Raw genomic sequence first — 22975 nt, 5'->3', positions numbered from 1 at the left:
GCGTAAATGACTGAGTGGATCTAAGTGGGTCCAGTAACAACAAATTACTTTACTACTGGTGGAAACATATGTGTGCCTAATTGCCAGTTTTTCCAGGGTCCCCAGTTTCCCAGGTACAGTGTCTGCAGGGTCCCCTGTGTTGCTAGCGTTCCCAGTATTCCCAGTACCTGTATCCCTGTGGACAGACACAGCTGTAGCCATCCAGATGGTCCACACACTGCGCTCCGTTACGACAGCGGTGATCCACACACTCATTATAATCTATGCTGCAGTCTGGCCCCACCCAGCCCGGGATACACACACACCTGGAACACACACACACACATACATACATGTACATGTGCACACACACACACATATACAACATGACACATGGTGTAGGATTTTGGGGAGTTAACACAGATCTCAGCAAAATTTATCCTTGAACATGTTTCTAATCTCATCTGGGATCTGAAACTTTGCTGAGCCTGGCAGTGATGAAGTGTGTGTGTGTGTGTGTGTGTTGTCACCTGGGGCCGGCAGTAGTGCTGATACAGGTAGACTGATGCTGGCAGGGGTTTCTACCTGGAGAGCACACACTCTCCTCTTCTTCACAGAACAGACCTGAGGACGAGCGAAGACAAAGAGGGATCATGTAAAACAGAGTCTAACAACTTGAAAACAAGTCAGTCCCTCGTCTCACTAATGTTAGAATGGATCAGTGTGTTATTTTCTAAAACATGAACATTATGTGAAATGATCCATCATCAGTGTTTCCCACTAAATATTTAGTCACTTGGAGGAAGGAGGAGGAAAAGCAAGGCAGCTGATCCCAGGCCGACGCCGGGGGGCCCACCTGTGTAGTTCGGAGGACACAAGCAGGTGTAGTTTCCAACTCCATCCACACAGGTGGCGCCGTTCTCACATCCATGGTCCTGGCAGTCATCCACATTCACCTCGCAGAAAGTGCCGTGGAAACCAAATGCACACGCACAGCTAAATAAACAAACACGGAGAAACAAAAACAAACTAGAACATGTGCATGTATGAAATCATTTCATGTGTGCTGTATTTCTGTATGTTATACTGGCATAGACATGCTAACATTTGTATGTCAGCGTTCCACTGACTCCATATAAAGAGTCCTGTCTACTGTACAATATGTTAGTAGTAGTAGGTTGGTATGTCAGCTAGCATGTTACACTTAGCTTGTCAATACAAGAATGACAATACGCTAACGTATTGTTGGATGTCAGCAAAGATGCTGACATCCAACACTAACTATAACTTACCAACACTGTATATCAAGTTATTAGTAGTTATTATATTATTAGCTAACACCATTATTCTTCGTCCTCTGGAGACTGTTAATGTCCATTCAAAAAATATTTCAGTCTCAGAATCAGTGTCACATGAAATAAATCTGTCAGCAACAACAACCTGGCTGCCTCAAGTTTGTTTACTTCCGGACAACACAGCAGGCCACGTCTATTTGTTGTCCTGTAGGGTGTCTCTGTTATTTTGTCCACCCCCATCGACACCAGATTTGAGAGCTGTTACCTGAACCCTCTGGTCTGCTCGTCGCTCAGGCAGGTTCCTCCGTTGGTGCAGGGATTACTGACACAGGCATCAACTGGAGTCTCACAGTGTTTACCCTGAAATATAACACACACACACACACACACACACACACACACACACACACACACACACACACACACAGAGACACACACACACGTTGAATCCAGAGCATATTTTTTAACTGGCACACAACATTAGATCAGGTCAGCTGAGTGATTTGATGGGATTATCGGAGACAGATCAAAATAATCACAGACAACACGCAAACACACACGAAAAATTGGATCAGTGGTTTCAAACGTTCAGCTCTGTGTGTGTGTGTGTGTGTGTGTGTGTGTGTGTGTGTGTGTGTGTGTAAATGGATTGTTGTGTGTCTGCGACAGGGGAAACCTTCTGATTGGATGACACAAGGTGCCGACAGAAACAGACAAGCTCTCTGACCAGATCACACGAGCCTCTCTCAGCATGCAGCACACACACGAACACACAACACAAGCATACACGCACACACACACACACGCACACACACACACACACACACACACACACACACACACACACACACACACACACACACAGAGCTGCGTACCGTGAACCCGGCCTTGCAGGTACAGGTGTAGGGTTGTGTGTGGTGGACTTCGCAGACGCCCTGGTTCTGGCAGGGGGACGACACACATGGACTACACTTGGCCTGGACAGATGCCTCCACAGGACCTGATTACACACACACACACACACACACACACACACTGCAGTTACATCTGGTGGCTACAACAATGAACACATCTGGGCTCAGAAACAGGAAATATTATGATTTACACAATTTTTAGTTGACAGGATAAATACACCTAGTGTTGAGCGTTAGTATTACTTTTTTAAATCCAGGGATTTGTGTATTTTTGTTGTGATTATTAAATGAAGTTTCAATGTGATTAGATAAATCAATCACACAGCGCTCAGGGTGCAAATTGGATTCTAAAAATACGATTTGCAGCACACACACTGTGACTTAAATGTTCATTGTTCTCTTTTCTTCATCTGAAGCTCATTTATCTTTTCACACAGTTTTTTTTGTTTTCACATCTAATTGCTCTTCTGTGGAAAAACCATAGGAAAGATATGGAAAGATGTTCAGATGTTCATCTTTATGACTTGTGTTTGGGGTTAGAGGAAACACCAGGCTGAGCAGGGCCTGGATCTGAGTGACAACACATCACTTACTTCACAGGAGTAAGGTGGAGGGATCTTAAGAACATGTCAGTCACGAGAGGGAGACTGACAGGCATGCAATAAACACAAATGGGGTGGGAGGGGGGGCATAACACAGAGTGTGAGGAATTATAAGATATTTTGAATTCTGCAAAATCACAAAAAAATATACAATCACAGATCAAACTTCAAGGTGCGAGGGGACAGAAAACTGGGCTGAAAATTTAACAATGAAAATGTGTGTTATTCTTATTGGACCCCAGATACGTCAGCTTCTAAATATACAAACAACTGTTACCTCACTGACAGGTCATTCAGCTTTATTAGTAAAACTCAGGTGCAATCACGATGAACGTGCACCAGAACGACGTACAATAAATTCCACCGCTGCTTGTTTGCACTCGTTTTACGGTAGATGAACGAGGAGGCAACAGGAGGCGGCAGAAGGCAGCAGGAGACGACAGGAGGCGGCAGGAGATGCCTCCTGAGTGTCAGACCGATGAGAAGTGAACTCACTTCTTCAAATAACACAGAAAACGTGGAGGTCTGCAACGACGCTCCAGGTTATTTGCAAAAGGCTTTGTGCGAGATGTGGGGAACCATTAATTGCAGCGAGCTATCACAATGAATTTTACACTGCTACAGTGTTTTATGTTTAAAAATACAACAATTAGCACTTGTGATAACACACATACCGTCTGATTAAAAAAAAAAAAGTCACTAATGGAAAGTTCACAGTACATTCACACCACAAAGAGAAAAGGATCAAACCCTTGAACTTGGGAATATCAGGCTATGTGCTTTTCCCTGGTGTGATGTTTAACCAGAACTTTAGCTCCAGATCTTTGGTGTTTAATTAATTGAGCTTTTTAATCAACAGCAAAAAAATAAATAAATAAATAAATAAATAAAAAACTGAAGGCGAATCCCCTAGCACATTTATAAAACACTGCATAAAACATCACTTAAAAAGTCTGACTGATGTAACAGCGCGAGCGATAGCTTGGTATAATACAACAGTAAACTTTGTTTGTGTAGCACTTTTCTTACTAAAGTGATTCACAGCAAAAAGAAAAAAATCAAACAAAATCAAGAAAAATACAAACAAAGTGATCATCGAATGCAGGAGACTGAAGATGAAGTTAGAAAAAGTGGAGAACATGCAAGTCTGCGTAAAAGCTTTGTCATAGAAGAATGTGTTATGAAGGGATGTTAAAATTTAAAAGACAGATGTGCTCTGTCTGATCTGTCTGAACAGGAAGAGTTTTCAAACGTCTGGAGGCTCAAACTATAAAGGCCCGCTCCGACCAGCAGAGCGCAGGCCGTGAAGGCGTGAGTAAATCAAATATATGTTTTGAAGCAAGGACGTTTAATGCTTTATAAGTAACCAGAAGAATTTTAAAATCAATATGAAATCTAACGGGGAGCTTGTGCAAACTCGAGTGCATGAGGTAACGCGTTCGTATTCCTACGTGCCAGTTATATCTCAGGCAGCGGCGCTCTCTGCACCAGCTGGAGTCAGCGGACGGAGCTCAGACTGATGCCAGCATAAAGGACCGAGCAGTGGATGAGCTGAGGAAAAATAAAAGCAGGCAACTTTGTGCAAATTCCAACCTTTCAGTTTTTAGATGCTTTGAGACAAATAGAGCAGCTGAACTGAAATGATTGGCTTTTACGGAACATAGAGTTGCATATCAGATATGTTTGAGATCATTTTCAAACCAAGTGCTAATACGCTTATTTTTCAGCTGTAAAATGTCCTGCTCAGCCACTGCTATTCAAAGACTTTGGTTTAGGTCAGTGTTGCCAAATATACTTTGAAAGTCACATTAAATATTGAAGTTATTGTCAGACAGGCAGTTTTCTGCAGGTTTTTTACTTCACAGTTCTCAGACTCAGCGCACTGCCGTGTCTCCAGCTGTGACAGGTGTGTAGGAGTGAAAGCAACCAACTCCTGCTGAAGGTCACGCACGTTACAAAGCTTTGTTCTCTTAAATCATTTTTACAAAGTAAAAGGCAGAATCGCACATGATTAAAAACACCCAATTAGCTTTTGTATTTACAGAAATCCACAGATGACATGAGAACAGGTTTGATTTAGAAAGAACTTTTATGAACCTGGTAAAATCTTTTCTTTAAGAAACAAAGACAACAAACAGATAAAAACAGACACAATAAAAACACAGACTCTGCTGAGTGCAAGACACAAAACCAGAGCTGTTGTTTCACATACAGTCTTGAGTTTTGTTTGTGTGTTTTCTATGTTAGGGCGGCTTCCCACTGACTTACCCAGACACTGAAACTTGTCGGCGGGCGTGGTGAGCAGCAGCTTGCCTTCCATGCCGCGGGGGCCGGCACAGCGGGCGATGCCGGGCTCCTTGTAGCCGCTCTTCACCCAGTCTGACAGCCAGAGCAGGCGGCAGTCACAGTACAGAGGGTTGGCTCCAATCGCTCTGGAGAAACGACAAGACAGAGAGTCAGCTCACTAACGGAGACGGAGAGGACGTGTGGAGAAGGACGGGTGCTTGGAAAGAACTGAATAAAGTGAAAAGGTGGGGAAGGAGAAGAAGGAAACAAAGAAAGGAAGGAGAGGAAAGGTAGGAAAGGAGGTAAGAGGTGAGAAGCAAAGGAAAGAAGAGAAAATAAGCGAAGGAAAGTTAAAAGGAGGCTGAGAGATTGAAAATCAACCTCTCCTCCCTGTTTTAAGCAGTGGCTCAATGATTGAAAGGATTCAGGAAAAGATGGAAAAAAAGAAGAAGAGAGAGAGAAAGAGAGGGAAAGTGTGGAAGGAAAGAGCTGAGATCAAAGAGGTCGATGGGAAAAGAGAGAAACAGGAAACAGGAAGGTTAATTGGCCGGTGCTGACACGTACTGCACCAATTTTCAAAGCCACATGGTGGAGCTCTCAGACCTCACACACACACACACACACACACACACACACACACACACACACACACACACACACACACACACACACACACACACACACAATCACAAAGCTAATGATATTCACTTAGAGCAGGTCAATTGATTCACTTGATAAGATTATCAGAGACAAATGTGGGATCAAATATCACTCATCACATAATGCTCACACACACACACACACACACACACACACACACACACACACACACACACACACACACACACACACACACACACACACACACACACAGAGAGAGAGAGAGAGAGAGAGACAGAGAACATGGTCAGGATGTCTCAGAGTCATATGAGTGAATGTTCAATTCTCCTCAGTCGATTAAACTCCATCTGCAGCTGCACAGGATCCAGTGATGAGGAGGACGACAGCTCGTGTCCGTCACCACATCTGGATCATTTTCAGGTCAGACTGGTCTGTTCCTGGTCTGTTCCTGTGGTACATCTGGACCAGGCTTTTTGTCCTGGTTTAATTCATGTTTTATATTTCTTCTGATAACATGAGTAAAGAGTAGCTGAGACCTGGGGGTGCGGAGATGTCTACAGACTCTGGGTAACGTAACATCTTGAATTTCATGTCTTTTTTTATTGGTACCAAATATAAAATTAGAAATATTCATGTTGTCATCTCTTCATAAAGCCGTGACATGATGAATTTCTACAGTAAAAAAAAAAAAAAAAGCATCACAGAGAAACTTAAAGAGCAGGAGCACAGTCAGTGTTACAGGAGATCACTTTACAGCCCGACTCGTTTTCCTGACTGAGAATCAGCCGGGTCTCATTTCACAGATGACGTCAGGCTTCACGGGACAAAAATAAAATTTCTTCCTCCCTCCTCTCTTTGCCTCCTCTTCACATCCTTTACCCTCCTCCTCCTATCTGTCTGCCATCCCTCCATCACCTCCCTCCCTCATTCCTCCTCATCTTCAGCCTCCCTTCCGACATCCATCGGCCCTTTCTCTCTCTTCTCCTCCCTCCACACTTACTGTAGATCCTCACATTGACTAACATGGGTCATGCTTGACTGAAGATGACTGCACTGTATATGCCCACACACACACACACACACACACACTCAGGCCTTAGATCGATAAAGCCATGGGAAACGATGGATCTTTCCAGCTAATTCAATCCACCAGACAGCCACTTGAAACCACTCAGTCTGTGAGCTCAACTATATCTGACTGAAGCCTTAAAGGCAGGAGAATGAGCATGCATCACACACACACACACACACACACACACACACACACACACACACACACACACACACACACACACACACACACACACACACACACACACACACACACACACCTCATTCTGTCAGTGTGGACAGAGCCTGCTGTCCGTCACACTCAGCTGGTGCTGTTGTCATGTATGTACACGTGTGTGATGCATGTACATGTGTTTTCCTTACAGGTGAGACAGGGAGGCCACGTCGCTGAAGATGCCCTGCTGCAGCTCGGAGATGTCGTTGCCATGGAGAGAACTGAAAGACGAACACAGCTAAAGGTCACGAACGGTCAAAACTCAGAGACCTGGACGACTCTGACAGGCAGCGATTCTCCTTCTGCTCAGAGCGACAGAGGAACGTTTAAAGTCCAAAAACAGATGATGGCTTTTTTTAATAAAGCAAGGGGATGACAGTGATGTGTGTGTGTGTCTGTGTGTGTGTGTGTCCGTGTGTGTGTGCGAGCTCACAGCAGCCTCAGAGAGCGCAGGCCGCCCAGTGCCAGAGGAGGGATACAGCGCAGTGAGTTGTAACTGAGGATGCTGAAACGAGAAAACACGACATCATAACTTAACGACATGACATTAAAAACACACTCTGAGCCGAAGCCACTGCAGCAAACTCAGCACTGCACTCGGACTCGTTGAGGACAGTTACAAATATAGAAAGGACTGAATAAAGTTTGCTAACAGAACACAGTATGTGTTAATCTGTCTCTGTCAGGATGAACCATTAGTCTCCAAGAATGTGTTGTGTCCTATTTCAAGAGTTACACACACATGGACTTTGACTTCTAGGGACTGCTGACCTGTCTGACCCCTGTTTAGTTAGAAATCAGAGTTATACAGCTTTGTATTGATTAGAAATCAGAAATTATTTGGACTGAGGACATTTGTGTGTGTGTGTGTGTGCGTCCGTGCGTGTGTGTGTGTGTGCGGACTCACAGTGTGGTGAGCTGGCTCATGTTGGAGAAGGAGTCGTCGGACAGGGAGCTGATTTTATTGTTGCTCAGATCTCTGCAGAGGAAAAAGTCAATTCCAATCAAAACACACACACAGGAACACACACTGCACAGTCCCATTATTAGTGAATTAAAACTGGTTGTCGCGTTGCGGCTCATCAGTGAACAGTTCGACGATTGTAGGAACGAGCTGGACTTCTCTCCACAGACTGAACCACGCAGTCCACAGCTCCCCCTGCTGGATTTGTTCATAAATACAGTGAACGTGGGGTTTATCTGCACAGGGAAGCTCTGCTGCATCCTTTATCCTTCCAGCACAGATCAATACCTCATTACCATAAACATTAAAAATCTAGAGTTGATAGAAAGATAAAATACACAACCAGAGAGAGGTTAAGGTGCTGCCCTCCAGACAAGACTCTATACTACCAGTGTTTACATCCACATCTGAAACTGGAAACTGTTGCTCTTTTTATAAATAGTTCTGAGGAGACAAAAGTGTGAGTGACCAATTCTTAGAAAGTTAAGTAAAGTCTTAAGATCATTGCACTTTGGCATAAAACACCTTCTTGGTTGCCTTGTCTGTATGTTTAGGATTGTTGTCCTAAAACTGGGGAACTTGTTTTAAAAAGGGCAACGAGTCCTACGGTGTTCACTCAGCGTGGATGTGAAAACACTAAAATAAAAGTTTAGAGTCAACACTTCAACCTCATCGCTTTCTTTTTTGTTTCATTTCAAATCCAATGTGCTGAAGTAGAAAAACAATACACAGACATGTTAGCTGAAGCTGTGGAGCAGCAGTGGTTACACACAACTATGGTTCGTCGTGTGTGAGAAGACAAACTCTTACACGAGCTGCAGGTATTTGAAGGTGGCTAATTCTTTAGGAACACTGGTGAACTGGTTTCCATCCAGATACCTGAGGGGAGGACAGAAAGGACAGACGTTTAACATGAATTTCTACTGAAAAATAATTCACTGTCTGTACAAAGTCAGAAGGCTCCTGATTTTCTTTCTCCTGAATGAATTAAACTAAATTAATGTGACAGGAAAAACAGTTACTGTAGAAAAACAATCAGCTCATTAATGGATTTGCTTTTCAAATATAAATTAAATGTACCCATCAGTCTTACACTTCAGAAACACATAATTGAAACCTTTTAATCAGGGAAGATAAACATCCCTGATAAGATAATTACTGCTGCACTGGCCATTTTTAATATATCCCATGCCTGGCTTCATTTCCTGATATTATCTCAGCTAACGCCGGTGATATTTCAGGGCTAACGCTGCCTTGGTTGTGCTTTCAGACTCACAGCTCGGTGACGTTGCGGGGCAGCCCCCTGGGCAGAGCCTGTAGGTGTTTGTTGCTGCAGCGAACCACCGTGTCCATACAGGTGCACTGGCTGGGACACTGAGGCCCCGGAGCACAGCTACTGTCCTCCAGCACGGAGCCTGGACAGACAGGAAGACGAAGTTTCAGTGCATGTTTCTGTTTCGCTTCTTGTCTACATGCTCCTCTGAAGGTTGAGGCGGTTCCTGTGATTAAGCTGAACTTGAACTCCTCTGATTATGTTCCTGCCCTGGTATATTTGTGTTTATACTAGAGGCGGTGCATTGTACCATCCTCGCAGCGGAAGTCGGGCACAGCTACGTCCTGCAGTGGGATCTCTCGGAGGAAGGCGGGGCCCTGGCAGCGAGGATTCCCCGTCACAATTCGTCTGCTCCGGAGCCAAGCCCCGAACCAAGAGAGACGGCAGTCGCAGTTAAAAGGATTGGCCAGGAGGTTCCTGGTGGACGAAAGACGACGAAGAGTCGGAGGTAAACAAAATGACAAATAAACAACAGACACCGTGTATGTGCGTGCGTAGGTGTGTCACTGACAGCGTGGACAGGTTGGGCAGGGTGTCGAAGGCTCCGGGCAGGATGGTGCTCAGCTGGTTGTCGTAGAGGGAGAGCAGCCTGACGTTGGTCAGCCCCGTGAAGCTGCCGTTATGGATACAGCTGATCTTGTTGTTCCTCAGCATCCTACACACACACACACACACACACACACACACACACACACACACACACACACACACATAAAAGCCACTGATTTCATTTGAATCAAACTTTCTATAAAAAAAATTGTATTAATAATTCTTTTTAATTCTACCAAGCTGATACTTTCTTTGAGAAAATAACTTCTAATATTATCGTACAAGTACATGATCTTAATTATTCTTAAATCATCATCTTTCTTGTTTTATTACTTCTTGATCGTTTACCTTTTTAGCACCTTTGTCCCACATTTTGTCCCTCAGTCTTACCTGCCTGTCTAAAGTCTCGGGGACTGAGACAAAGTATTTTCTCTGCGTCTGCAGCTACAAAAGTCTCACGACGAGTGAGAAGTGAACTCACAGCATGCGCAGACCCTCCATGCCTTTGAACATGCTCCCTCTGACAGACTCCAGGTGATTGGCTGTCAGGTGAAGCTCCACCACCGAGGAGGCACCTTCAAACGCTCCGTCTTCAATATCCGAGATCTTGTTGTTGCTCAGGTTTCTGGAAGAACGGAAGGCCAGAGACAGAACAACAAAGGTTCTCAGCTGTTTGGTGGAAGTCATCTTGGTCAACTGTCAACTCAGCATTCTGGGAGGTGCACGTTCCACTGGTGAAACTCATTAATAGTAAGTACTCTTGTTACGGTCCATTTTCTGTGTATTTTTACAAGTAAAACTTTGTCAGTTTTCTTTTCATGAATGTTTATTTTGGTCACTGTTAAAGTTTCCCGAGCGACCTACATCTTCTTGAGCTGCGACAGGCCCTTGAAGGCTCCGGTGGCCTCCAGCACGGAGAGGTCGTTGTTGTTGAGACGTCTGAGATGATCACAGAGGACAGACATGAAAAGCATCATTAGCAGAAGAGTCGGTGTGGAATGTGTGTGTGTGTGTGTTTGTCCAGTGAGTGTGCATCCATGCAGTATGAGTCCATACATACATGTCAACATGTATATCCATAAAGAAGCTGCGCACAGCATGTGTGTATTCATATGCAATACAGGAATATGTCCATGGAATGTGTGTGTGTTTTCGTGTGTGTGTGTGTGTGCGTGCGCGTGTGTGTGTGCGCGTGTGTGTGTCTTTACGGGTAGAGAAGCTTTATCACGATGAACCTCGGGGGATCTCATACTAAAATGAACGCACTTTGAATAAAAGCATCCCCAAACACTGGAGCCAGACTGATAGATCAGCAAAGACCAGGACCATCAGCTGATATCAGCTGATCACAGACGTGTCAATACTGACAGAAAGAACAGTAAAACAAACATTTTTAATATCAGTTTAGTGTTTAAGTCATTTATCAGCCTGAGTATTTTCAGTTGCTCTGATTTAAAGTGGTCGTCTCGGGCTCCGGGAGCTTGTGATGGACATTTTTCACTCTTCATAAATGATTCACCGACAGATGCTGTAAACAGCAGGAATAAAAGTTTCATAAGCTCTGCTTCCTAAATCTAAATGTTTCTGTTATACCTGTTATTAATTACAGTTGTTATTATTAATATTCTGTGTGTGCAGCTGTACAAAATGTCTGTAATCTTGAGCAGCTGCAGAGTCTCCTGCTCATACCCCGACGGGTGTTTTCACTTCCGGTTAGGCCTCAGGTTGGAGGTGGGTGGAGCTAAACTGAAATCAGACCTATTTAAATGAGGATGATGCAGGTGTAACCTGGACAACAGGTAACAGGAGAGTGAAGCTGCAGTCTGTACTCATCCACACAGACCTGAGATCAGCTCTTATCGCCTGTGTGGGTTTGTTATGGCTGTGCAGAGCCGCTGGTGTGGTCTGTGCTTGTGTGTGCTCGTAGGTGTGTGTGTGTGTGTGTGTGTGTGTGTGTGTCTCACAGCTCTTCGGTGGAGGAGGGCAGGTGCTCGGGGAACTTGGTGAGTCGGAGGTTGGAGCAGTCGACCACATTCGCCTCACAGCGACATTTAGCGGGACACACCGGCTTACTGTTACACTCGTAGCTCTGACGTCTGTCTTCCGTGCCTATACACACACACACACACACACACGTATAAGGAGGACAAACAGATGGACTCGTGTGGGTCAAACTGATAGAGACAGCTCTTTAGATATCAATCTGTCCATCAAGACAGACGAGACCGATGCAGGGTCAAAAAACGAATCATTTATGTACAAGACACACAAATACACACATTTACAAACAAACACACATGATCACCTGGGATGTGGTACTGCTCTTTGGCTGTCGTGAAAAAAGGAAGAAAGAAAACCGTGTCAGTCACAAGGTTTGGAAGCTTCAAACACACGCACGCACGCACACACACGCACGCACGCACACGCACACACACACACACACACTCACTCCTTGAGGACATCTTGTATGAAACTGGCAGCAGCAGACATGAAACAATCCATGTCCTTGTGTTGCTGCTTTATGGAAGCGGCGTGTCGGCCTGCGTGCAGCGTTCCAGGCCTGGCACCGGACTAAAGCGGCGTGGAGCGGTTTATATGGTGATCAGAGAGCCTGCCATGGTCTCACTGGCCAGAGGCTGGCTTCACACTCTGGCTTCACACTCTGGCTTCACATGCTGGCACGGCGCGGGAGATGAAAATGGTTTGGAGCTTGTAGCTCAGGCATCCAGTTACAATCTTCGAGATTAATTTGCTTCCTCCTCATTTTACTGTCACACACTTCTTTTTTTCTTTCAGTCTCTTCACTGAGTGAAACTAGCTCAACATTTCTTTATGGTATTATAAAGTATGGTCATTTAGAGATGAACAAATAATGGAAATAATCCTGCGCTCAGTTCACCGTGTCTGACCTCGATTTGACTGGTTCGTGATATTTTTTGTCAGAGAAAAGTAAAGAGACGAGAGACGGCAAGGTCACACTGCTGTTTCTCTCTCTCTCTCTCTCTCTCTCTCTCTCTCACACACACACACACACACACACACACACACACACACACACACACAGCGGCACTGACCGGAGCATCGGAACTTATTGCTCTTGATCTGTGCGATGCGTTTGTTGGCGAGGCGGCGGGGGCTGGCACAGCGGGCTCCGCTGGTCTCTATGGGGTTTGACCGTAGGAAGTCGGCCAGCCACTTCACGTTACAGTCACACACAAACGGGTTCTGGGCCAGGTGGCTGATGGGAAATCACAGCATCAGTCAGATCAGCCTGAACGGGGTGGAACAGAACTGAGAAACAGTTAGAAAATGCGCTCATGGCCTCACAGTGTCTGGATGCTGTGCAGTGAGCTGAAGGTGCCTTTGGCCAGACTCTGGATCTTGTTGTCGTACAGCGACAGCAGAGCCAGGTTCTCCAGATCTTTGAACACCGTGGCTCTGATGCAGTGGATCTTATTGGCGTTCAGCAGCCTGCGGGACGACAGGAGACCATCAGCAACAAGGAGCGATCAAGCTGCAGCATCCAGAGACGCAGCTTCTGTGCCTCTGCGTGAATTCTTTGGGGCAGTGTGTTCGGACTTACAGCAGCTCCAGCGAGGCCAGGCCATCAAACACTCCGCCGGGCAGCTCGGTGATCTTATTACCGTACAAAACCCTGCACACACAGAGAAGACACACACACCGTCTTCACCCGTACGTTCTGTTACTGCGAGGTTTTATTATAAATTTAAAAATAAGACTCTTATTCCGTTGATGCATCATTTAGTCAGATTAACAGGACACACACACACACATATAGCATATGTACATACACTGGTACACACACACACAGACCCGCAGACCACCCGCTGTGACTGTTTGTAAGTCCTGATATTTCATAAGAAATCCCTGTTTACAGAGAGCAGGCTCCGCTTTTGCATTATTCATCCCAGCACACACGCTCGGTGAAACATATGGAGGCACAGACAGGCTCAGTACTGACACGCTGTATGTAAACACATATTGGTGGAGGCACTCTCATAACGCTCCGGCGGTTCATTCACACACTCACTCAGACGTGTGCGGTACTCACAGGGAGTTGAGAGCTCTGAGGCCGTGGAAAGCATCCGGAGCAATCTCAGATATCTGGTTGTTACTCAGGTCTCTGGAAAAAAAACCAAAACAGAGACACTTCCTCTTTAAAGAACAACAAAATGCTTTGGTTTTGTTTGGATGTATGGGTGAAGACTGCGGTCCCATTAGGGGCTGTGATCATGTTGTTATCCTTCACTGTAATTTGAGTTTAAATAAACAAATGAAATGAGTAGTTCTCTGGTGTTTCTGTCAGCTCAGGAACATCTCTGAGATCAGATCACTGCTCTAAAACACCAGTCCCTGTACGCTGAGGCCTTTCGCCCAGTATTACTGAGCTGTTAACATCCTGTCGTCCCTCTTAGATCTGCAGATCGTTTCCTCCTGGCAGCTCTAAACTTTAGATTTAGTCACAAACGTGAACCAAACTTTGCTTTCATGGCTCGTAGACCCTCGTATGGCCCAGCCTGTGAACATCAGGGAGCCTAGAGAAGGTCCCTCCTTTTCAATCTCTTTTAAAAACTCACTTTTTTAATATACCTTTGTTTTATTACTCACCCGTTTATTATTTTACCACCTTAGCTCACGGCTGATTTAATGATGTTTCTGTTTTTGTGAATCCTTTATTATCTTACAGTGTGTGTTATTGTTAATGCTGAAGGCAGAATCTGCGCCTCCTCATCAAATGAAGGAAATGAGGACGTGAATTCTTTCTTTATGTAACATTTCCATGTGGTTTTCTCCGGGGTCAAACTTGCATGAATGGTTTTATTGTTCATTTTTCTAATCCCCGAATCAAATTGAATCAAATAAAAACCATTTATAAAGTGGAGGAACCCCATTTCATGAGATGACTGGACTGTAAGTGAGCTTGACAGCAACTTTTTTTTTCACGTGGAAGGCAGAGTCAGAGCTGTTCCGCCGGCCAAGCTGAAGTTTGGACATGTCTGATTTGGTCTGGCAGGCCAGACCACAACATGTTAGATTAGAAAACCCTTGTTCTGCTGCCACGTCAGTCGCTCAACTGTCATAATAAATTTTAAGACAAACCACTTAAACCAGCCTGGTAATGCAATCAACCCCCCTCTTTTAGCACTCAGGACAGTTTCACAGTGATGATGTAAAAGGGCAAAGAAGGGGGGAAAAAAAGGAGAAGATTAAGAGGAAAAGGAAACCCACAGAGAGACAAAGATGGAGAGAAAGAATGTCTGAGGATGGAAACGGGCAAAGGAAGAGAGAAGAGAAAAGCAGCAGCAGTGGACAGAGCAGAAACCACAAAGAGCCCGAGAAAGAAAAAACTAAAACTGGGTCGAGAGTCAAGAAGTCATGAACATTATTATTGTGGTTGAATAGGGATTTTTTAAAAACACATGTACCAGTTCACAATGATACGCGCTTGATTCATCATGCGAGACCCTTAAAGGGCCTCTGTTGGGGACCGTATCTCTGCGCAGGCTGACATAAATCAAGCGCTCCTCGATGCTGAAAGTCCTCTGGGGCTGTTTGTTATGTCGAGCAGGAAAACCACAGCTCGGCGAACAGTGGAGACAGAGGAAGAGGAGAGCGGTCCACTTGGCAGATCAGAGTCTGAAACACGAAAATTTTCTGAGGCATTGCCCCTCTGGAGGCAAAAATACTGCAACCTCATTGGCCGAGACAAACCTCGAGGGGCGGGGCTGTGAAACCACAGCTTCCCTGGTGAGATGGTGTTAGTCTGGCTGACTTTCAGATTTCTCCCTCTGAAGAAAAACGATTGTTTAATCACCTAATGTCATTAGAATCATAATTATGCTACAAATCACTGAAGCTAAAAGAAATATTTTAGTGCTGATGTTTAACTTCTCAAGTAAAAAACAGACTCAACACTGAAGCAAAAAGACTGTGGTTGGATTCAGCCCGAAATAAATTCATCTTCATCTCAGAAATTAAATCTGGAGTTGGGAGCATTCACCTAACTGTTGTTTTTCTGAATGGCAGTAAGTGAAATGCAGATTACATTAAAATGTCATCCATCTTCCATGATGTTCTGTTGTTGTGTTGGTGGATGTCAGATCCTAAAAATCCATTCAGCATATCCAGGGTCTTCACCCACAAATTATTTTTTTACCTGACTTTAGAGAAGATCATTATTGTCTTGTATTAAATTCTATATTCAGAGTGTTAATTTAACTCTGAATAAGAATTCTGGCACATGAGATGCAACAGCGCTTCTTTGGAGGACTCACATTCGCCGAAGCTTCTTGTAGGAGGTGAAGGCGCCCGGAGGAACCGACTTGATGCCGTTCTGCTCCAGACGACTGCAGAGGGAGAAAGAGACAGACAGACGTTCATAATTTACCTCCTGTAGGCTGTTACCCGCCACAGCACAGCTGCCGTCAGCGAGTCTGTCTGCAGTTTCCGTTCTGTGCCCAAACAGCTGTCGACATAAAACCTTTAATATCTCACAGAACATGTGAGATATAAATAGTTTGATTAAAATAATGCAGTTACTCATTCTCATACCCGACCCCTCGTTGTTTTGGCTCTATCCCTCTGACTATCAATAATAAATCAGTCATTTAATTCTGTAGACAGTTAAAATCGAAAACTTCCAACCAAAAAAGTCCAAGAGTTTCTGTGCGGTTTGCAAAAGTCTATAGTAAAGTACCACTCAGCCTTCACAATGGTTTCCTCCTGAGCCAGCGGACATTAGTTCATATCTCCACGCCGCAGTGGGGACAGGCCTGTTGAGCCTTTAATGCTGGATCACACATCAGAGCATTGGATGTATTGGCTGAAATGTAAAGTGCATGAAATGGCCTGTAAAATCTATTTATTAGCTTTGTCCAAGTTACCACCCGCTGCGATGAACGGCCCCATCACGCTACTGACCGTGAGCCACGGGCTGAAGTGCAGCAGGATTAAGAGAACGTGTGTTTAAGTGCCCCCAAAAACCACCGTGTGTTCAGTCAAGGCAGGTTTCAATGCTGTTTATATTAAAAGTAACAGGAGAGCACACAAAGAACCAACGTGATCATTTAAGTACTGCTCCACTTCTTCATTTCCAAGATATAAAGGTTTGGGATGTAAAGTGGTCTTCTGAGTTTTTTATGTAATTCAAAATCTGTAATTAGAAATTTGGTTCTTTTTATGATCCTCCTTAAATACTCGAGGACTTAAAGTTTTGGATGAAATATAAACTCTACATTTACAGATTTCATCTGCTGGGATACTCACATCTCAGTCATGGCCTCGGGGAGGTGGGCGGGGATGGCGGTGAGGCCCCTCCCTCGACAGTCCACAATGTTGTTGCTGCAGGAACACATCGGGGGACAGGAGCCGGACGCCAGGCTGCACGGCTGAACGAAGGCGCTGCCACCGTGGCCTGAAAACACACAAGAAAAACAGGTCCCACTTAAGCTCCATCACACAGAGCTGGGCCTCAGACAGTGTGACGACCATCACTGAGCTGCTCTACCTGAGCAGGCGAAGTCGCTCTTGCGCAGCTCGGCGAGGTTGAGGCCCCTCAGCGCGGGAGGGGAGCTGCACTGGGTGTAGAGGCCCAAAGACGGCCGCTGCCTCAGCCACGGGGACAACCAGGCCAGGTGACAGTCACAACGCAGAGAGTTAGAGTGGAGACGGCTGGGTACAGAAGGAGGGAGGAGGAGGAAGGAAGGAAGAGGGATGGAGAGAGGAAACCGAGGGAATTAAAGGAAGGAGGAGAGGGGAGATCAAGAGGAAGAGGGAGGAAAGAAGGGACACATGAGAGAGAAAGAAAGTGTGAAAGAATGACAGGTGAGAACAAATAAGAAACAGGGAAAGAAGAAGTGAGGAGGAAGGAGGTAGAGAAGGGGGGAGCAAGGGAAGGAAGAAGGAAACAAAAATTAAAAGAAGAAGAAAAAACACAAGTAGTTCAGTATCTGACTCTGTTCTCACAGCTGGAGTGAACACAGCAGAATTCTGGGTAATGTAGTGAAAGGAGCTGAAGAACTTACAAGGTCCGGAGCTTCGGCATGTGATTGAAACTGGAGACTGGAATACTGCTGATGTTGTTGTTGTTCAGTGTGCTGGGAGAGAGGTAGAAGAAGAAAGAGGGGAAAAAAGGAGAGAGAGAGAGGAACAAAGAGAACAGAGGGAGCAAGGAAAAGTGGGAGAAAAGATGGACGAGGAGATGATCAGGAGTCTATCAGATACCAGGATATTTCATGTTACTGCCACAGTAACAGACATCGATGTGTGTCTGAAACACTTCAGGCCTTCGGTTGATCTTAGTACTCACAGAACTTCCAGAGATCGCAGAGCTCTAAACGCTCCCTCCTCTATGCAGCTGATGTGGTTTTTATCCAGCTGACTGGAGAAGGAAAGAACACAAACACAATTTCACACAACTCCTCTCACACTGGCTAAGTTTTTTATTTTCTGTACAAACTGGATCTTTTGATTGTGTATGTAGAAACAATCATTTCCTTTTCTTTGATTGATTGTTTATTGTCTGCTTTGTGTGTGTGTGTGTGTGTGTGTGTGTGTGTGTGTGTGTGTGTGTGTGTGTGTGTGTGTGTGTGCACTGTAACACACAGGTTTTTGAGGTCCGTGGCCCCTCTGAAGGCCCTCCTTGGGATGGCCTGGATGGCATTTTCACTCAGGTCCCTGAAAACCAGAGAAACAGAGAAGAGCTTGCTGTTGAGAGATACCACCTTAACACAAACACACGTTTCAGTCCCACGTGCTTTCGACCAAACAGCAGCTCAGACCCCAAAGTCCAAGCTTTCAGAAACACATCCTTACACACAGTCGGCACACAAAGCACATGGTTTCCATATTTTTACTGATTCTACTTTTATCTGTTTAAGTAATCTGGTTATTCACTGATGCATTGGCCGTATTGTGTTGTTGTGTTACTGCTGCCATTAAAGCACAGCGGTGAAAAGAAAGCTTCCACGTCTTCTCTGTCCGTTAAAGCCAAATGACACTAACTGAGAATAAGAACCATTTATATAAGAAGGAAAACAAACATCTGAAACAGCTTGAAGAAGAAGAAGCTGCAGACAAACATTTAAAGTGTATATGAAATTATATTGAATATCCATGCTGGGGACTTCTGGTCCATCCTGCAGCCTTTACACACCATCAGTCTCATAACTCTGAGGCTGATCCGCACCATTACCAGCTAGTTTAATATGAATCTAAACACCGGTTCCTCTTTATCTTAATGGAGTTTCTCCCTCCGGCCTGGAGGAGTCTGAGAGACAGCAACCAGACTGCTCAACCCGCAGAGAGAGGACACATGAACTACAACAGGTCGGCTTCACTGCGGACAGGAAGGACGCAGAGACACAGTCCCAGCAAGTCCCAGAAAGACAATGCAGCAAAGGAAAAGTGAACAACAGCAGAACCTGACTGATAAACCAAAAGTAAAGGGATAGAAAAACGTGTGAGTGTGTGTGTGTGTGTGTGTGTGTGTGTGTGTGCGTGTGTGTGCGTGTGTGTGTGTGCGTGCGTCTCAGATAAACCACAGAGGAGGATGTACATCATCTCTGGCTGCCCTGGAGGACCTCAGACACACTCCATTAACGTCAGAGTCAAACCAGAGAGCAGGACAGCAGAGGAAACACCCACTTACTGAGACCTACACTGCTGATATAATATACTGTCTCACAACCAGCCTCAAAACTCTCTCTCATCGCTTATATTCCTCAAACATAATGCAACTCTGAATCTGAATCCAGTGCTTGGTTTTGTTTTTATTTAAAAATTAATTTCTCAACTTGTAACTGAGCAAAGTTTGGTGATGTCCAACGATGAAGGCGAGCACAGGTCACTCAGGGGTTAAAGGAACCGTTTTTCTTCCACCCAACAATTTTATTTTATGCTCATGTGTAAACCGTGCACTGCAGCCTTGCAAAGCCATCACCGTGGATTCAGTCACTTGATGCTTTCAGCTCTCTGTCAGTTACAGCTCTGTTTCTGTTGAAGGATCAGTGGCAAACCAGAGGTTCCTCCTGTGTGGCCACACCAGAGGAAGCATCACAGAGGAGGTGACAGCCTCAAGTAAAACGCATCACCAACATAAAACCAGAGAAAACCAGACGACGCTAAACTAAACTGAAACGAGCAAACGGTGTCTGAGGTCTGCGATGTGACATGAAACAACCAGCAAAGGAGGTGATGAGGGATATACAGAGTGAAAGAGCGGTCAGACGGAGGGCAGGATGATGGATGGACAAACCGTGAAAAGGTGTGTGTGTGTGGAGGGAGGGCAGGAAAACAAGAACATAAATCAGAGAGTAAAACGACAGAAAACAGCCAGGTGGTTCAGCATCTCATCCCGCAGACTGAGCGAAAAGTGGACGGACTGAGGGATGGACAGAATCCAGAAGAAGCAAGTAAAGAGAAATAGAAAAGTAAGAGACAGAATATGAGTCAGAGAGAGAGGGGGGGGGGGGGGGGTGGCCATCAACAAGACTGTGCAGAAAGCTGGAGCAGAAGAGAGGGATTGTTACGATGATGCAGACGGGAGGAGAAATGGGGAAGTGATAGAAAGAGACAGAGGAGAAAGGAGATAAAGTCCAGTTGTGCTTTCAGTTTTTCTGCTTCATTTCCGACAGAGCTGGAGGCCACTGAACCAACCCAGCCCTTTATTTCTGTCTGTCCGTCCTCCTCTGTTCACTGCCAGTCAGCAGAGCTGAGCTCGGCGAAACGCAACAGCATCTGAGCATCGAACAGAGAAGAATCCAGGTCTTTTCAGGAAACACGGCAGGAAGTGTTGAACTCAAAGCCTGTTCTTTACTTTTGAATTTGAATCCGCAGTTTAATGGAGCACTGGCACAGCAGCTGTGAATAAATCAAATAAAATGTGATGTTACCAACCTAAGGCAAGCTTCAAGCCTCTGAAGGTGTTAGGTTAGAGAGGGAGGTCACAGCTGAGAGGTGACAACATTATAAAGACACATACAGCCCACGAGGGCTTTGAAGGTTTATCAGAAGGTTATAACTCCCTGAGACAGGATTTTAAAACTCAGAGAATTTATCTTTCGTGGAGCCGATGGCGAGGAGAGGCAGGAGCTCTATGTGCCTTTACAAATTGCCCCTTGCGGGATAATGTGGTGTTTCACTGAAAGGTGAGCCGGGGTGTTATCTGTCTGCATTGGCTCTGCATTGTTTGACAGAGCTGCCTTTTTCAGACAGGGCTTAAGTCGGCCATATTGTGACTTTCATTTAAAATGAGGCTTTGCTATGTGAAGTAGTGCCCGGCTCCTGTTTCCCTCTCTCTTTCCTTCCTTCCTTCTCGTGTGGAAGACACTGAGGACTCCACGTTGAAAAGCTGTGGGAAATCCTGACACTGGAATTTCTCGGTATGGAAGCAGAGTGAGTATTGTTTTGAAGATGGTTTGGTATTTATGCAATTACACATGTTACAGGAAGCAGCAGAACTATGCGAGAGGGCGAAGCTGCAGACTCTGACATCACCAGCACATAAACACTGAGGAGTATGATAATCAATAATCAATAATCAGTAACAGTGAGAGTTCAGAAGGGAAATTTAACACATAAATGTGTGTGTACATGAGACGCTTCATATTCAGAAATACATCCACTTACACACGGAGAGGAGCATCAATGGACAGCTCGCTCTCATGTTCACACACACACACTTACACACACACACACACACACTTATACACAATCACAATCACACACACACACTCACACTAATATTAAAGATGCTTTCCCATCAGGTTACCAAGACATCTGTTGCCAGGACACCAGGAGGCTGGATATGATGTTTACTGGAGGGAAACAGACTGGTCACAGCTGGACGTGTGTGTGTGTGTGCGTGTGTGCGTGTGTGTGTGTGTGTGTGTGTGTGTGTGTGTGTGGACAGTAGGTAGTCTCATAATATTTGCTCTCTCTCTCTCCTGCTATCGCCTCTATTCATTTTCTGATCCGCTCTGTCATCCGTTGTGTCCGTGTCCGTCCTCCCCTCCGTCCTTCCTCCCTCCCCTTCATCCTCTCATTGTTCCCGCGTCTCTCCTGTTGTTTCAATATCCTCCTCCTCCCTCCATCCCTCCCTCCCTGCCCGCAGAGGAGGGTGAGAAAGGTAAACTTTCCCACTCGTTCCCTGCTCATCCACCCATCTCTCTCGACCACGGGTCAAACCCAGGTTAGTTCTGGTCGAGCCGTCTTTACAGCTGTGATGGTTTTTGTTAGTAAAGTGTTGTTTGTATTAACGTGTGTATGAACGTGTGTGGATGTCAGCTGATCAATACTCGTCATCTAGGTAAACGGCTGTTGCTGTAATTAAACTGCTTATGTGTAAAAGTAAAGCTGGTGAGACGCTGCCGTTGTATTGATCCTGTGTGTTAATTAACTCACACCACACGTTTTCATTGGCCTTTCTGCTCAGCCTGAACCTGCGACTGTCACTTTCACCGTCCCTCCACCTCAGGCCAACGTGGAAACACCGTCCACTGTCACGGAAACACAAAGCCGGGATTTTTCTTTTTTCATAAAAACACAATAACTTTGATTGCTCTCTTTAATTTAGGCCTTTATTAACTTCAGAAAGACTTTTTAACGCAGCTTTCATGGAATGACAACTGTCGACTTGATGGCTTATTTACAGGTCCACGCAGAACTAACAAAAACCACAATCAGCACAAAAACGGTATCAGCTGATGTAGCTGAAAGAAAACACACTACCAAGAAAACCCTGATGAGTTTCCACTTTCTCACTGATGCATCAGCCCCCGACTGACTCGCTCGCTTACGCACACACACAGACACACAAACTGTGTTGTTTGACCTCGACCCAGGCAGGTCAGCAGACAGAATCAGAGCAACAACACGATTAATATTTTATCGCCATAGTCTGGTCCCCTCCTCAACCTGACACACACTAACACGCACAGTATAAACACCTTAAATAAGTTATCATCTACTGAACTGAAAGACACTGAGGTACACGCAGAGGTGGAAGGAGAGGTGATGAGAGAGGGAAGGAAAACGCTCGTTAGGAAAGAGAAGGAAGAGCAAAGAGAGAGTGATGAGAAACGAGAAAGTTAAAGCCAGATGTGAAGCAGAGAAAGAATAAAGAACC

General features: G+C 45.1%; 1 protein-coding gene across 1 annotated transcript in view; it reads right to left on the bottom strand.

Moving 5' to 3' along the window:
* The window catches only part of slit1b (slit homolog 1b (Drosophila)), a 50103-nt gene that overhangs the window by 8090 nt on the left and 19038 nt on the right, over positions 1-22975 (bottom strand). Inside the window, exons 5-31 of the mRNA XM_041036662.1 lie at positions 18454-18525; positions 18158-18229; positions 17874-17945; positions 17357-17520; positions 17116-17263; positions 16125-16196; positions 13901-13972; positions 13412-13483; positions 13156-13299; positions 12903-13066; positions 12134-12157; positions 11793-11937; positions 10693-10767; positions 10310-10453; positions 9791-9934; positions 9530-9696; positions 9223-9361; positions 8757-8825; positions 7890-7961; positions 7416-7487; positions 7132-7203; positions 5059-5222; positions 2150-2274; positions 1540-1634; positions 836-975; positions 510-603; positions 168-305 (exon numbers count right to left, since the gene is read on the bottom strand). Coding sequence (XP_040892596.1) covers positions 168-305; positions 510-603; positions 836-975; positions 1540-1634; positions 2150-2274; positions 5059-5222; positions 7132-7203; positions 7416-7487; positions 7890-7961; positions 8757-8825; positions 9223-9361; positions 9530-9696; positions 9791-9934; positions 10310-10453; positions 10693-10767; positions 11793-11937; positions 12134-12157; positions 12903-13066; positions 13156-13299; positions 13412-13483; positions 13901-13972; positions 16125-16196; positions 17116-17263; positions 17357-17520; positions 17874-17945; positions 18158-18229; positions 18454-18525 — 2931 coding nt within the window. The remainder of the gene's footprint in view (positions 1-167; positions 306-509; positions 604-835; positions 976-1539; positions 1635-2149; positions 2275-5058; positions 5223-7131; positions 7204-7415; positions 7488-7889; positions 7962-8756; positions 8826-9222; positions 9362-9529; positions 9697-9790; positions 9935-10309; positions 10454-10692; positions 10768-11792; positions 11938-12133; positions 12158-12902; positions 13067-13155; positions 13300-13411; positions 13484-13900; positions 13973-16124; positions 16197-17115; positions 17264-17356; positions 17521-17873; positions 17946-18157; positions 18230-18453; positions 18526-22975) is intronic.

Source organism: Toxotes jaculatrix, chromosome 4 (assembly GCF_017976425.1).
Source record: "Toxotes jaculatrix isolate fToxJac2 chromosome 4, fToxJac2.pri, whole genome shotgun sequence".
Classification (NCBI taxonomy): Eukaryota; Metazoa; Chordata; class Actinopteri; family Toxotidae; genus Toxotes; species Toxotes jaculatrix.
This window is presented reverse-complemented; position numbering and strand designations above follow the sequence as displayed.